At 46.5% G+C, this 16,885-nt stretch overlaps 1 protein-coding gene across 1 annotated transcript in view; it reads left to right on the forward strand.

The window, feature by feature from the left end:
• Window positions 1-16,885, forward strand: part of SLC20A2 (solute carrier family 20 member 2) — a gene marked incomplete at both ends in the record, with an annotated part of 47,367 nt that overhangs the window by 7,764 nt on the left and 22,718 nt on the right. Inside the window, 3 exons of the mRNA XM_079726756.1 lie at window positions 2,340-2,436; window positions 11,575-11,691; window positions 16,127-16,330. Of these exons, the coding sequence (XP_079582882.1) occupies window positions 2,340-2,436; window positions 11,575-11,691; window positions 16,127-16,330 (418 nt within the window). The remainder of the gene's footprint in view (window positions 1-2,339; window positions 2,437-11,574; window positions 11,692-16,126; window positions 16,331-16,885) is intronic.

The raw sequence follows: 16,885 nt of genomic DNA on the forward strand, positions 1-16,885 counted from the left end.
CCCAAATGTAAGGTGTTTTCTGTTTTTTAATGGAGAAAGGAAGCTTCAGACACTGGTTTTCTTCCTATCCTAGAGGATAGGATAAAAAGAAGGAAATAACACCTACGGGGGCAGGGTGTGTGTGGGTACATTTTTATCAAAAATAAAATGAGATGAAAATGGAAGCTTACTGAGATCAGTATTCTCGGCAAGAAACAAACAAAAAAAAACCTTGGTTACGTTCTGATTTGCCTGTCAAGGGGTTGTTGCAGCGTTTCATAAGCCCTGCTGCTTGCCTTTGGCTGCTCAGCACACGCAAGCACCATCGGGACACGCCTGCCTTCAGCCGTCTCCTTGCTTGAAGACACAGCTCTTCTAGGCACAGCTCTTCTTCTAGGCGGGGCTCAGTCTCTTGGATGATCACAAACTTACCAGCCCTTCTCCGGGGTCCAGCTGTCCTAGGACCCAGCAACGTCTTGGAAGGTGCCACCCACTCTTGCCCGCCCTGCACCCCCGTCATCTGCCCCCCGCCAGGAGTCACTTCCCAGGTGCTCCTGCCCCAGCCTCCTCTTGGGGACCCCCCTCTGTATCCCCACACGCTCACTGCCTTCTTATCATTGCACTCGCGTCGTTGTGCAGCGATTTATCTCCTGCTTGGCCCCCTGTTCGCTATTTGACCGTAAGGTCTGTGAGAGTAGAAACCGTGGCTGTCTCTTCGCACGTGTAGACGGCGCCCAGTGCTGCTTAGCCCTTCAGAGACGCCGGTTGAATATCTGTTAAGAGAGAGGAATGGCTGCTTGGATGGGGGGCAGGTGATGGGTGCAGGGAAGGAAGGAAAGGAAGGAGGGAGGGAGGGAGGGATCGAGACAGGAGGAGGAACGGAGACGGGTCTCAATGAGACAGCTGCCATTTGCGTTTTAAGAATAGGTTATTTGAGAAAACATAAGGTGATTCAGTTACAACACGCAAACTGAAGACTTTACGCCTTCAGAAGTTACTGCCTGGGAGTCTTTCTGTAGCAGCCATCGTCCCCCAGAAAACAGCATTTTGGAAGCGGAGGCAGTAGGCATGTGAGCAGCTCAGCGTTTCGTTTTCAGTTCAGCCTGGGTTCCTGTCCCGGGTCCACGGCAGATCGGGAGGTGATGTGCCTCATCCCAGGCTCCTGCCCATCCCTTTGTACCTGTCCTGCCTGTGACTGTGGCTGGGACTCCCGTGCGGCTGAATCACCTTCCACCCCAGCTCTTCCTTTCCTGACATCTCACTTCCATTCACCTCAGGCCTCCTGACAAGTGCTGGTGGCCGCTTGAGACATTGCAGGCGGGGTTCTTGATGAGTTTACAGTTCTGCAAATGTACTTGATTTGCACACGTTTGCACTTGACAGTAGGAACCTGTGAGATAGTCTACTGATCCTGACTTCTGTAGCTCACATCAAGGCTTAGACCTAATTTTCCTTTTATCGTGGGTGGGTCACAGACTCATACCAATGTACAAGAGTGTCTTACATGGTCATCAGAAATTAGCCCGTGTTTGAATTATTTAAGCAACACCTACATGCCAGTTTTGCGTCAGGGAGTTCCGGTTCATATTTTTGCTTCAAAATCCTCTGTAGATCTAAACCCTCAAACTCTATATTTTTCCTCTGTAAACTCTGAATTTTGAATATTCTCCCAGGTGCGACTTTGCCTAAAACACGTGCAGTACTGTTCTCGCTGAAATATTAGATTTCGGAAGTGTTGTACCAGAAGCCTAAGGTCGTAAAAAAATGTTTTCTTAGACAAAGAACCCACAGTTCTTTTCACTTTTTAATAGTTGAAGGTGAAATGCTCCACCTCGTGAAAGGATTCTGAAAGTCATAGCACGTGGTCCTGTATTTCCTTGCTTTATATATTTCAACACAGCAAACCCGGATCGTGTCACGGAGTACCATAAAATCTAGTAGTAATGCCGTGGTACTGAAGTCATTTGACTTTCTCAGGGCATCCTCAGAGGGTCAGGCCTCAAAATATTTGTTGAAAGTGGATTTTGGGGCCCATGTCAATGTAGCTAGGATAGTGAGTGCTCCGGGTCGGGGCTTTAGTCCCAGAAACTGGCCTCACCAACAGCCCTTCTCTGTCCCCACATCTGCCACCACTTCATGTGATCCCAGCACATTAACGCATCTGCTGGTCACCATCGTGGGCCCTTTGCCACAGCACTCGTGTAGGAGGAGGGTCAGCCCAGGCCAGCCCCGGGTCTGGAGGTGCACACAGCCCGCGGCAGGGACAGGGCTTTCCCAGAACTGACTTGTGTCATTTTGCCTGTGCTGCCTGCAGATGCCCCTGGAGTCCTGACCTGCCCCCTTATCTCCTTACCCCGCAGGAGGACCCCGTTCCCAACGGCCTCCGGGCGCTTCCCGTGTTCTATGCCGCTACCATCGCGATCAATGTGTTTTCCATCATGTACACAGGAGCCCCAGGTAAGAGCCCTCGGAAGGTCACGGCCAGCAGGTGGTGTCAGAGTCCAGCAGCCGTGGTGGGTTTGTTGGCCAACAGTCAGAAGCACTACTCACGATCCTTACTCATTACGGAGCAGTGAAAAGAGTAGGAGATGCCTTTACTTGTTCTAAATACTCAAGAGAGGTGTGAAGTGCACAGGCAACAGGCTTCAGGTTAAAAAAAGAAAACTGCAATCCCCCTTCTGCCTCCGATTCCCGGTGCTGAGTCACAGAACATGATCGGACAGCCTGAGCCTCCCTGAGCTGGGGGGGCCCCTGGAGGCAGGGGGGAGCTCGCATAAGCAGTAGGTCACCACCTCGGGACAGTCGGGGGCGGGGCTGTCACGTGGTCTACAGCACAAACATCTAACCCCCCCAGAACTCGTCAGACCAGTGAGTCCAGGGACTAGAGCCCTGCCGTTCTGGTTCTGCGTTTCAGATACTGGAACCAGTGATGACTTTCTTTTCAGAATTACTCCTTTTCTTCCCATTCCGATGTCTTTTGTTCTTTCTTTCCAAGGGTTTGGGGTTTGGGGTGGAACAGGGTTAAAAGTTCCTTTCTTTTACGTTTTCCGTGGGTAAAGAAGAACTTACGTACAGTGTGGCGGAGGTGGTGAACCGTTCTCACTCACCGTTTCCATGCGTATCTTGGTGGAGAGGGTCCCCCATTCCCCCCTGTGAGATGTGCCTCTTACAGCTAGATCCTGAACACGTCCATTGCTGTGGGATGTCCAGAGTCAGCAGAGACGTTTGTGTGCGTCGTTTTCCTTCTTGTAAGTGTCCTTTAAGGATTAAGATTCAGTTACGGGCCATATCTGATAAAAACCTCCCTCTCTCTGTTCAAAAGATAAAGTTTCTGCTAAATGGTGTGTCGTATTACAGTTGAAAGCGCCCTCTTCCCAAACGGGGGAGATCCTTATTAATTTCTCCAGCTGGGTTTTCTCGGGTTGTGTAGCCATACCTAATTCTATGTTTGTGTACTACACTCTTTGTGAATGATTCTGAACGCTGTGTAACCTTCTACTTTGGCATCTTCTCAGCGCTCAAAGCACCGCTCTTACAGCTTGAATGCTCGCGGTCCGGGCTTTCAGACTTTGGGTGAAGGGAGGGAGCGTGAGGCACCACAGCGGCTCTAAGTTATCTGAAAAGCACAAGGCTGAACGTCATGGTGAGCTGGAGGGAGATGAAACCCTAGCCTCGGATGACAGTGGCCTGACGGCCCTTCGGGCTTGATCCTTCACGGAATATGAAGTGTGTTTGTCACAGACTGTTTTCATGATCCATAACAAAACAACAGAGGCAGAGAAAAAGCAGTTGCATACCATGAAGTTGAAGTTCACCCCACCCCAAGTCTGTGAATCTCACGAAGCTTCCATGTGGTGCTGGGCGGGTCCTGGAGCGCCAGGTGGGAAGTCAGCTGTAGCAGAGAGATGTCTTGTCCACCTGAGCGCTTGTTCTTGGTTCTGTGCAGGCTCTCAGAGCCCAGGGTAACGGAACAAAAAGCCTACCAGCCGTCAATAGCCAGACACCTCCCGGGCTAGTGATTTAAGAGATTAAACAAATGAAGGCCGGGGTGCGAGTCCTGGAAGTGGGAATTGGTGTAAATGACGACCATTTAGTTCTGTTTCTGCATTTTTTTTTTCTAGCCTCTATTCTTCTCGCTCCCTGGTTCTCGGTCTGAATGTCAGGAGACCACAGCTGTATGATTTTTTATTAAAATTTGACTTTTCCCATACTTACCTATTTTTTCCATCACTTCTTTTTCTTTTTCTCATCTTTTGCTGCAGTTTTATTGCAAATTTGCTAGAAGAAGCAGATCACTAAGAGAGTAAATTCTAGAGAAAATGAAACTAGATAACGGATGAGGCAACTAAGGGTAATATAAATACGTCATAGAGAAGTTGTGAAAAATAAATAATAAATAAACGCTTTTACTGAGCTGAGTTCTACAGGAATTAATCCTTTGCGTCCTCTGAACTCCACTGGGAAATTGGTAATATTGCTAACGCCCCCTGACAGGTGGGCAGCAGGCACAGTGATGCTGACTGAGTGCCCAAGGTCATATAACTAGTCAGGTGCAGAAGCAGACTTTAAGTGGGCAGCCTGGTCCCGAGCCCCAGTTATAGGACGTTCTTCTGACACACAATGGGGCAGGGAAAGACACGCAGTATCTAGTGCCTGTTAATGATGATCAGAATACACTCAGTCAGAAAAGGACTTTGCTAATGTCTTGGCTCCTGGGGAGTGTTTATGGGATATTCAATAGGTGAGTCTAAATCCTATTTTTATGTAAACGTCTAAGGTTAAAACTAGACATTAATTCCATCCTATGGTCATCTGTGGCTGTGGCGTCATAGGTGGGGATAGGGTTGGGCTGGGAAGAATCACTTCCCCAGTGACTCGGTCCTCCGCCTCTTTCAGAATTTGCCTGCCTTTCTGCCTGTTGGAATTTATTCTTCCTAGTCCTTTTCTTCCTTAGAACGCTTCCATTCAACACAGAGGCCCCAGAGATAAAAAGAAAGAATGAAAAGTTTGCTCACAAAAAAGAGTGGCAGCGTTCACCTTACCCCGTGTCAACTCTCAGAGATTCTGATAAGTCGCATTTTTCCAGATGGACGTGAATTCAGTGGGGACCCGTGGGCTGTTGAGTTACAGGGTTCTGGTTTGACTTCCTCTGTTCCTCCTAAGTTATTTTGAAGTTGTTTATATCTTGAGCCTAGTTTGATTTGTTTTACTTTGCGTTTGACATGACTTTTCTCAGAAGTCATCCTTCAGAAACTGAGTTGCACTTTAAAACATTGTCTTTGCATTTTTGTCCTTTAAAAAATAATTTGCAAGCAGCAAAAATAACTTGAGGAAAATAAAGTACTCACTTGGGTTGGGTTAGATAGAAGCCTGAAGTTTATTTTTAAGGAAAGCCTTTGGCTGTACAGGACCTGTTTTTTGTTCAGCATTTAAAGAACAAACGCTGAGGTTCGTGGCACATGGTTTTGAGGCATCAGAGCAGATCAGCTAACGAAGCTTTCTAAGTCAAAGTGTGGTCCCTAGACCGGCAGCATCAGCATCACATGGACACTGGTCAAAAATGCAGATTCTCAGGCTCCGCCCTCGACCCGATGAACCAGAAATGCAGCCCAGCAGTCTGTGTTTACCAGGGAGACCCTGGGTGATCGGATGCGTGTGCATTTAGAGGACCCCTGCGCTAACCACCTCTTTATCATAACCTTTTACCGTAAACGCTGCTGGCTTATCACGGTCCTCATGTAAGGGGTGCCCTTCTAAAGCTCTAGCTAGCAACCTTTGCTCGCTCCTTACTAGCAGATGAATTCTCAGACTTAACCAGGCCTGGTTTCTGGCTTCCCCAGAGTGGTCTGCACCTGCGATGGGGCTGCCTCCCCTCCCTCCTCCATCTCCTCCTCCTCCAGTGGCAGCTCTTCTGGTCCAGCCCCCCCGAGGGAACCAGAGCATCAGCCACCCCTCAGGTCCCCACTGACTTGGGAGAAGGAGCTTTGTTCCCAGAGGACCTCTGTGTTCCGTGTTAGCTGTAGATAATGTTCCGGGCTGTAGAGAAGCTGGGCGTTGGAGCTGCAGTGACTCCCAGCCCAGGGCCCTGGGTGGGGAAGGCCTGGGCTGAGAAGCATCTCCAGTATCACTGAGAGCTTGATTCAGAACAGAGTGATTTCAACTCACTTCCTTCTCAGAATTATTATGAATGAACCCTGGTTTGAGAAAGCTGGTACCATATGCATAAAAGAAAAATCCCAACTATAGGACAAATTAGGAAATAGCATTTTTGAATTTCAAAACAATGCTTCATTTTCTTTTTTTTTGCGGTACACGGGCCTCTCACTGTTGGGGCCTCTCCCGTTGCGGAGCACAGGCTCCGGACGCACAGGCTCGGCGGCCATGGCTCACGGGCCCAGCCGCTCCGCGGCACGTGGGATCCTCCCGGACCGGGGCACGAACCCGTGTCCCCTGCATCGGCAGGCGGACTCTCAACCACTACGCCACCAGGGAAGCCCCCACTGTGCCACCAGGGAAGCCCAATGCTTCATTTTCTTAAAGTTGCCCCAGGATTCCTTTCACATAGGGAGCTCCTCTAATGCTTGAACGTGTTGATCTAAAACAAAACAAAACAAAACCTAGAAACTTCATTTATCAGGGAAGGGAGGACTAGTAAAAAGTGATTCTACAAATGAGGCAGACGTGTGTCTGTGTGTGGGTGTTACTGTGGAAAGATGTCCATAATATATTGTTATGTGAGAAATGAAGGCACAGGAGAATATATATGCAGTGTGATTTACATCTATTAAATTTAAGGAAAAGAAAAAAAAATTCTCACAAACACTCTGCACCATATGTTTATGTCTAGAAAGTGCCTGAAAAGATACACACCGAATAGTTAACAGTGTTACTCTGGGAAGTGGGGTCAAGAAGGATGGACAACGAGGGATTTTCACACTTGTACGTGATACGGTTTTATACAGCTGACATTTTTTTAATTTTTATTTTGTATTGAAGTAGAGTTGATTTACAATGCTATGCTAGCTTCAGGTGTACAGCAAAGTGATTCCGTTATACATATATATATACATATATATATATCTATTCTTTTTCAGATTCTTTGGCCATATATGTTATTACAGAGTATTGAGTAGAGTTCCCTGTGCTCTAGAGTAGGCCCTTGATGATTATCTATGGCTGATATTTTTATAACCATATATTATTTATAAAATTAAACCCGAGAGAGAGAGAGAGAAGAGAGGGTGCAGGAGACGCTGATGAGTAGTATAAGGGAACTACTATGGGCTAAAAAGCCTTACTGGTTTTACAGAAGCTTAATTTATTTTATTAGATTCTAAAATTGATGGTTATATATGAAAACCAAGAGATGTAGCAAAGTAATAATGACTCCAGAAGACTGTGTTTCTAAAAAGTTCTCTGCTTTTCCCCATGTCACTTGGATATCCTGATCTTCGGGGGATCTGGGAGAGAGTTGCAAGGATGCTTGTGGTTAGAGCTAAATCACTATTCATCGTATCTTTGCTGTTCAGAAAATGAAAGAGCTTGAGATGAAAGGCCATTTAGGGGCTGGAGTGAGGCCTGGGCTTGCGAGCGCCCAGTGTGGGCTCCTGGCAGCCGCTCTTGGCCGCGGGGACCGGAGCAATTCAAGCCGAGTCCTGCTTTGCCTTCCGCGGGGTGACGGCGCCGGGCCTCAGTGCCCTCCGGCGCGTTGTGACCGGAAAACAATTTGAGATCCTCGCAGGAAGGCTGATCAGTGCGAAGTATTTTTGTCAAAACTTTTGTTGTGAAAAGGTCAACCTTGAATTTTCAGAAGAAAAAAAGTTCTCCCCTGGAGGTACGTTGATTCAAAGGCTTTTCCGTGCTGGACTTTTGCATTTAATTGTTTTTTTATCCATGAAAGTTGATTTTATGTATTTAGTACAGTTTAGAGCCGCGTCCCGTAACTGTCAGTCTGCACTTCTTATATGCAGGCTTTAAAAGTAAATGCTGGGCTTCCCTGGTGGCGCAGTGGTTGAGAGTCCGCCTGCCGATGCAGGGGTTTGAAACGGGTTCGTGCCCCGGTCCGGGAGGGTCCCACGTGCCGCGGAGCGGCTGGGCCCGTGAGCCATGGCCGCTGAGCCTGCGCGTCCGGAGCCTGTGCTCCGCAACGGGAGAGGCCACAACAGTGAGAGGCCCGCGCACTGCAAAAAAAAAAAAAAGTAAAAGTAAATGCTGGTGCACTCTTTTTTTTTTCAAGTGTACAGTTTCAGGTGTCAGTTTTATACACACACACACACACACACACACACATATATATATTTTCAGGTTCTTTTACTGTAAGATTTAACCTTATAGCTTATTTCAAAATACTGAGTATAGTTCCCTGTGCTATACAGTAGATCCTTATTTATATATTGTGGTGTGTATTTGTTAATCCCCAAACTGCTAATTTACCCCCCACTTTCCCCTTTGTAACCCTAAGTTTGTTTTCTGTGCCTGTGAGTCTGTTTCTGTTTTGTATGTACGTTAATCCTGTGCACTTCTGATGCTCTGTTAATTTACTAAGTTGGTATAATAATTTGGTAAGACCCAAATCCTGTCCCCGTTCTGTTCCTCGCTCCTCTTTTTTTTTTTTTTTTGCTGTACGCGGGCCTCTCACTGTTGTGGCCTCTCCCGTTGCGGAGCACAGGCTCCGGACGCGCAGGCTCAGCGGCCATGGCTCACGGGCCCAGCCGCTCCGCGGCATGTGGGATCCTCCCGGACCGGGGCACGAACCCGCGTCCCCTGCATCGGCAGGCGGACTCCCAACCACCGCACCACCAGGGAAGCCCCTCCCCTCTTACTCCCCACTGATGGCTGCCCCCGCTTTCCTGGTTCCTTTGCTGTGCTTCGCACCCTTGGTTTTATCGTCTGTCTCCCACCCCTTCCACCCTCAGTGATGTGTGGAGCCCCTGACCTCCCGTCCAGTTCTTGTGGCTCAGAGGGTGACTTCGGACCTTCTTGGCCACTTCCCAGGCCAAACCGATGGCGAAGGTGGTTGTAATGGTAAAGGTTCAAGGGCCAGGTGACATTGTGGCTTATTGTCTAAGAGAAGCATCAGCAGTCGTGTAGCCGGCCTCAGTTGCTCCCTTTCGGATGTGGGTCCTGACACCCTCCAGAACTCACGTGACCTCCGCGGAGAGCGTGGAGACGGGCCCGGGAGGCGCCATGTAGAGCAGCCCTGCCCCGCCTTGTTGTGCGCTCTGCTCGGCAGGGAAGGAAGCAAACACGGCCTGGGAGCAAAAGTATTCACTCGTTTAAATATTCCCGTATCCAGCTCCCAAACTGCATCCCCTCCCCAGGGTACCCAGAGCTCGCCTGTCTTAGATCAAGTTAACGCAGTGAAGCCAAAAGTAGCCCAAGTAACAATTTTGTCATCAACGGAACCAGGAACCACCAAGGAAACCGTGAAACCTCTTCAAAAGCCAAGTATTCTTAAGCTGTACTTGGTGTTGATGTTCGTTCATCAGTTTGATGTTGGTAATTAACAGTTAGCAAGAAACAGCTTTGGAGTGGTCTTTTACCACATGTAGCAGACACTGGCACGAAGACAGAAAGCAGAAGCAGGAAGCCGTGGCCATGAGCGCGGCCAGTGAGGTCAGCCTGGGTGGTTCTACAGGCAGCTCCGAGCCTCGGATCCGAGGCCACAGCCGGGGCTGGAGCAGGACTGCCAGGTGCCTCAGTACAGCCTCCATGGGGCCATGTGCTTTCTGGTGTAACCGCGCGTTTGAGGGTGGAGTGGCCTGACCGCTGAGTGTCTGCTGCCACCAGTGACCCCTCCACTGTACTAAGGCTGGGTGATCTTGGTTTTTTGTTTTTTATATTTATATATGTTAATCCTGACTCCCCGTTTAGAGTATTAACTACCTGTTCTCCCTCTTACCTTTACCAAAATGTCTAATAATACCTTACCTGAGTGAGTAACTGTAAGTTGGTTTGTAGGTATAGAGTGGCTAACAGTGTAACTAACAAAGCCTGTATCATTAGAGATTTAAGAGCAGAGTTTTAAATAGTTCACTCCTTTCAAACTTTGAAAAAAAGTTTAACAATTTACAAAAGTGTGTGCCCGTTATAAATTTACAAAGTTAACAGTACAAAAGTATATGTAGTGAGAAGGGAGAGCGCCCTCCAATTTCTCATCTCTCCACAGGAGGAACCACTGATTCTTTCCAGAACTTTTTCTGTCTATTCACACATATGGTAGGAGTGTATGTGTGGGGTTGTTTTCTCTTCTAAACATAAATTGGGTCATGCTACACACACCATGATCCAGATGGCCTTTCTTACTTAACTAGATCGCGGCCTCTTTCCTTATGAGTACGTTTAGATCGACCTCATTTATACACTCTGCACCACACTGACTTCACGTTTCCATGGAACGATGCGTGTATCAGTCGTCTTGAAAATTCTTCCCATTACAAATAATGCTGTAGTGAGTGCTCCTGTGCCTGTATCTTTGTGCCTGTGCAAGGGTGCACCTGTGAGCGTGTGTGAGTCACGCCTGTGCGGCCGGGAGAGCTGGGCTCTGGGGCCCACAGGGCTAGGAAGCCCGATGCTTCTCCACCCTCCATACTTTCACTGGCTGATGGAATGGCCGCTTCGTGTGCTGGACTGGATAGTAATGAAAAGTTTTTCTGTGTTGTAATTCCATGAGCTGACACTTCAAAGAAGAGTTGAGTTTGAAAGTCAGTGTCCTTTAAAAAAACTTTCCTATCTAAGTTTTTATTTTATTTTATTTTTAACAGTAGAAAGGGTTGATTTATGCATATGGAGGCCTTCACAGAAAAGACATGAACACGCAAAGAAGCAGTTTGACTTTGGGACTTATATACCATTTTGACAAAGGGTGATAAATTATGGAAAGTGACTAGGAAATACAGGGAGGAAACAGAATAGAATGGTTATTTTAGCAAGGTCTGTTTGTGCAGACTCATCTTGGTATTGGTGCCTTGTTTCCAGCGGTGAGGGTCACTTTGCTCTTCCTGGAACAAGGAAGGCACGTTTCTCACAAGAAATTTATGCCCTGCTTTCAGGCACTTATGAAGGGGGCAGCAGACTCTTCCTGTGTCTGCTGTTTCTCAATTTAAGCTGACATTAAAAAAGGTTTGTGTGTGTGGTCTGAGCATCATGTCCATTTAAAGCCAGGCTGCTGACTATTGAGAAACCAAAGAGGCAGCTGCCAGCCTTGCTGTGCCCGCTGCAGCCCAGGGCTTCGTGCTGCCCGGGGGCGGGGGCGGGGGAACTAGGAGGGAAGACGGACCATTTGTTACCCCTGTTTGTCCACTCAGGAATTTAGATATTGAGATAATACTGTAAATGGGTTTATTCCCAACTTAATATGCCGTCTGTGCCAAGTTGGTTGATTTTTAATAATTAGGTTACTTACTGATTTAACCACATATTTGCAAAGCTGTGTGTCTTAAACACACAGCTTTGTACCCCTGAAAGCCTAGCACATCTGTTTTGGTTGAGAGTTTTATTAAACACGGAATCCAGGTGATTTCGTTTCAGGTTTGGGGAATGGTAGGGATGTGGACGTGATGCCCAACGTTTGAGAAGTATCCCCTTTATCCCCAGTGCTGGGCCTGGTCCTTCCCATGTGGGCGATCGTGCTCATCTCCTTCGGGGTCGCGCTGCTGTTCGCCCTCTTCGTGTGGCTCTTTGTGTGTCCGTGGATGCGGAGAAAGATAGCAGGTAAGGGCTTTGCTGTTCTGATCTGCAAGAGTGCTCTGACAGCTGAGCCCTCGCTGTCATCCACGTGATCCTGACTGACAGAGGGAACACACACCGAGGTCAGGCCAGTCCTTGGCTGATGGCTCCTGATGGCTTTCTGGCTCAAACTTTTCCTTGGTAACTTGGGACCCAGGTGAGAGTGAGGTCCTAGTTGCCACGGCTAATGGAAGGTAACTGCCCGATGAGAAACATTAGATTATACAGATCAACACCACAGTCAGATAGCACTTCCCTCCCTCAAGAATGGCTAAAGGTAGAAAGACTAGATGACAAGTGTGATAACTGGAATTCTCATATATTTATGGTGAAATAAAAACTGGTACAGCCATGGGGGAAGTCAGTTGAGCAGTTTCCTGTAAGGTTAAGCAAACATTTACCATGTGGCCCATTAATTCCACTCTTAGGTATTTATCCAAGAGAAATAAAAAGACTTGTACACAAATTGGTCAGTCATACTAGGCAAAAAATGGAAACAACCCACATGCTCATTAACAAGCGAATGGATAACCAAATTATGGTCTGTTCATACAATAGAAGATGAATGAGCAGTGAAGAGGAGAAGTACCAGGAGAAGCCAGACACAAAGGAGTGCATACTGCATGATTCCAGGGAACGGTAATCCACAGCGGTAGAAAGCACTGGGTGCTGGAAACCGACTGCAAAGGGGCACAAGGGACAAGAGGGAACTTTAGGGACAGGAGGGGACTTTGCAGGGACAGGAGGGAGCTTTGCAGGGACAGGAGGGAAGTTTAGGGACAGGAGGAGAACTCTGTAGGGACAGGAGGGAGCTTTGCAGGGACAGGAGAGAACTCTGTAGGGACAGAAAGGAGCTTTGTAAGGACAGGTGGGAACATTGCAGGGACAGGAGGAAACTTTGTAGGGACTGGAGGGAACTTTCCAGGGACAGGAGGGAACTTTAGGGACAGGAGGCACTTTGCAGGACTCTGTTAATTGGGGAGTAGTTACAGGCTGTAGTCATTTGTCACAGGTCATCTACCTGTACATTTAAAATATATAAATTTCACTGTATGGAAATTATATCTCAATGAAAGCAATAAAAAAAAAAAAAGGAAGAAGACTGTGGCTTAGAAAATTGCAGGAGGTATTTTCCTGTCAGTGGTAACATGATTGAATTCCAAGTCTGGAGGCCACACAGAGCCTTTTACAGGGCTCTCAAAAGAAAAGAAGTATTTACTTTTGGCCTCAGAGTGTACCTTACAATCGCACGTTCATACGGATATATCTGAATTTGAGAAACCCATATTTCAAAGAAGAACAAAACAAATGAGGAGACATACCATGCTCATGAACACAAAGACTCAATACCGGAAAGATGTCAGTTCGTCTCAAATCAATCTATACATTTAACACAATTTAAATAAAAATCCCAGCAGGATATTTTGTAGATTTAGACAAGTCACTTTAAAAATTTATATGGAAAGGGAAAGGAAATGGAATAGCCAAAGCAGTTTTGGAAAAGAGTAAATTTGAAAGACCTGTACTGCTTGGCCTTAAGAGCTACTATAAAGCTACAGGAAAGTGTGGAATTGGTGAAGAGAGACACCTAGATTAACAGAACAGAGTAGAGTCCAGAAACAGAGCCACAAATATATATGGCCAAATGATTTTTGACAAAATACAAAGTCAGTTCAATGGAGGAAGAATAGTCCTTACAATAAATGGTATTGGAACAGCTGGATATTGAATGCCAAAAAGAGAACCTTGACCTAAGCCTTACACCTTGTAAAAATTAACTCAAGATGCATCACAGATAAAAATGTAAAATAGAAAACTATAAAACTTTTAGGACAAAAAAGGGAAAACTTTTGAGACCATTGGTAAAGCAAAGAGTTTTTAGATATGATACCAAAAACAGTTCATAAAAGAAGTTGGTAAATCACACTTCATCAAAGTTAGAAACTTGCTCTGTGAGAAACACTATTAAGAGAATTTTAAAAGACAAGTTACAGACTGAGCAGCAGCTGGAATGCTCGTGTACTCCTGGTGGGAATGCAAAATGGTGCAGCCTCTCAGGAAAGCAGTTTGGTGGTTTCTTATAAGGTTAAATATACACTTACCCACTCCTAGGTATTTACCCTAGAGAAATGCAAATTTAAATTCACACAAAAGCCTGGATATGAATGTTTATGGCAGCTTTATTTGCCATCACCAAAAACTAGAAACAGCATGGATTATCCACAGAACGAATAAGCAAGCACATATTTATGTAAATATTTATATAAATATTTACATATTTATGTAAGTAAATACATCCATGTATTAGAACACTACTTGGCAGTGAAGAAGAGTGAGCTACTGAAACCCGCAACAACTTGGATGAACCTCAGACGCATTAATCATGCCAGGTCAGAGAAGCCAGCCTCAAAAGCTCATGTCTTACGGTTCCATTTATATGACGTGTGGAAAAGACAAAACTGTAGGGACAGAGAGCAGATCAGTGGTTGTCACAGGCTAGGGATGGGCAGAGGGGCTGACTGCCAGGGGGGCTTTAGGGGCTGATGGAACCCTTCCCTATCCTGATTGTGGATTGTCTGTAGGAATCTAGACATTTGTTAGACTCAAGATTCTACACACACAGACAAAGCCAATTTACTGCATGTAAATTTAAAAACTAATAATAAAAAAAAACATACAACTTGAAGCTAAGTGGTGAAGCCACATTGATGACAGATTGATAACCAGCTGCTGCTTCGTCTCCTGTGTAGCCGTTCCCACTCTGGGCTGAGAAGGAGCCCCCCTTAAACATCCTGCTTGGCTGACTTAACCCCATGGGAAGTGATAAACTATACTTAAATGCTCTGATGTCTAAAGGCTTTTTCTAATAGCTGAACCTTAATGTGAAGTGGACCATAAAATCTTTTCTTCCATATTTAGGCTATAATGTTACAGCAGGAAACTGACATCACTACCCATACTGGCTTCCCAAGAGATTTTTTGGTCAATGCCATGTATTTTGACATTTCATCATATACGTATCTTTTTCTATGAATTTAAGTACAGACTGTGGTTAAAGGCGTGGACAGAGAGTAAACCGACTGCATTTTGCTACCTATGTGACCTTTGGCCAATGACTTAATCTCTCTGGGCCTCAGTTTGCTGTTTATAAAGGAGAGAAAATAATAATACCTGTTTCATGTGTTAACAGGTTTTTTTGGGAATTCCCTGGTGGTCCAGTGGTTAGGACTCCGCGCTTCCACTGCAGGGGGGCATGGGTTCGATCCCTGGTCGGGGAACTGAGATACCACAAGCCGCGCAGTGCGGCCACAAAAACAAAAACAAAAAGGTGTTTTTAAAAAATTGTTATTATAATCTTTACAAATATTATCTTTTCTCATCTAGATTGTAAGCAACTTGAGGTCAGAGATCTGTATACACACTTTTTTTGTTCCTTGCAGTACGTAATAAATTTAGTTTAAAAAAAATCTATCTTGTATCTGACTATCTAGGTAAGTATAGAAATAGAGGTGATGCTGAGTGTGTTCAGAGGAACCGAGAATGTCTCCATTTCAGCTGCGTAGGTAAGAGCTTAGACATCGCTCGGGTGAGGGAGCAAGGTCATAAACCACCAGCACCACACACCAGATTTGATTAAAAAGAATGCTCTCCAGCTTCAAACTGTTTTTTAAAAATCCCTGGTTTCTTTTGAAAGTAAAGGATTTTTAAAAGTAAGTAGAATCTCTCTGTTCCTTTTTTTTTTTTTTTTTTTTTTTTGCGGTACGCAGGCCTCTTACTGTTGTGGCCTCTCCCGTTGCGGAGCACAGGATCTGGACAGGCAGGCTCAGTGGCCATGGCTCACGGGCCCAGCCACTCTACAGCGTGTGGGATCTTCCCGGACCAGGGCACGAACCCGTGTCCCCTGCATCGGTAGGCGGACTCTCAACCACTGCGCCACCAGGGAAGCCCTCTCTGTTCCTTTTGAGGAAAATGATTTATTTGTTTGCTAAGATTTGGTGACCTGAAGAAATCTGAGAGCAGTCATTTATTGAACAGAAGAAAACCAAGCAGACTATAACAGTATCTTTGAAGACAAAGATAAACATTTCAGGGATTCTGAGGTTAGTTTAAGAAAACAGAAGGCCAGTCTAGATGGTTGTAGAACTTACAGATTGTTTACCTTGGGAATCAGTCTAATCCTGCTTTTTTGTTGGTCTTGGATGAGATAACTCAGGCCTAAGCCTCCATCTTTCCCTCCATAGCTGAGTTTTCTAGCCTGTGTTTCCCAGATGATTGAACTCTCCACTTTATTTTGTCTAACTTTTTTCTTCATTCCCAAAGTAAGTACGTAAGTAACAAGATAAATATTTATTTTTATATTCATTTGTCAGTAACAAGAATTCTCTGACAAAATTTTCAGTTATGATTCTATTTTCTTTAGGCAAATTACAAAAAGAAAGTGCTTTATCGCGAGTCTCTGATGAAAGCCTCAACAAAATTCAGGAAGCGGAGTCCCCAGTGTTTAAAGAGCTACCGGGTGCCAGGGCTCATGACGACAGCACTGTCCCCCTCACCGGGTCGGCCGCGGACCCGTCCGGGACCTCAGAAAGCACGACAGGGGGACACCACCCCCGTGTACCGTACGGTAAGACCCCTGGGGGCTGGGGTGGCGCTGGGCCTGCCGGCCTGCGTGTGGCACTGAGGCTCCAGTGCACACAAGTGTCCCCCAGGTTCTGCTTTGAGAAAACCCAGGCGCTAAAGAGGCCTCAGGGACCATGCAGTTGCAGAGCAGGCTTACTCATGTCCTGTGATTTTCCTCCAAGAGCCATTTACCTACAGTCTCCCAGTGGCGCCCAGACCCACCCCGTACCACCCCTCTGAGTGCCTCACCTGCATCTTCCACGTGCAGTCACCTAACTGCTGGAGATCGGAAGGTCGGTTTATCCAGCTGAATACGAACGCCTTCCTCCTGGAAGACGCAGGGTGAAAGCTGACATTGGAACGGGAGGGGGTCCCGCTAGAGAATCACAGAAACCATCAGGACCATCTTGGGGGGGGTCCTTTGTCCTACAGCATCTGTGGACAGTGATGGGCAGGCACCAGCGTCTGCTGGCCCACCTCCCTGCAGGGGCACTGGCACCGATTTCCAGGCTGCGTTTGGGACTTCGCCAAAGAAGGCAAACAAACTCTGCCCACTGAT

This window comes from Hyperoodon ampullatus (genome assembly GCF_949752795.1).
Source record: "Hyperoodon ampullatus genome assembly, chromosome: 20".
Classification (NCBI taxonomy): Eukaryota; Metazoa; Chordata; class Mammalia; order Artiodactyla; family Ziphiidae; genus Hyperoodon; species Hyperoodon ampullatus.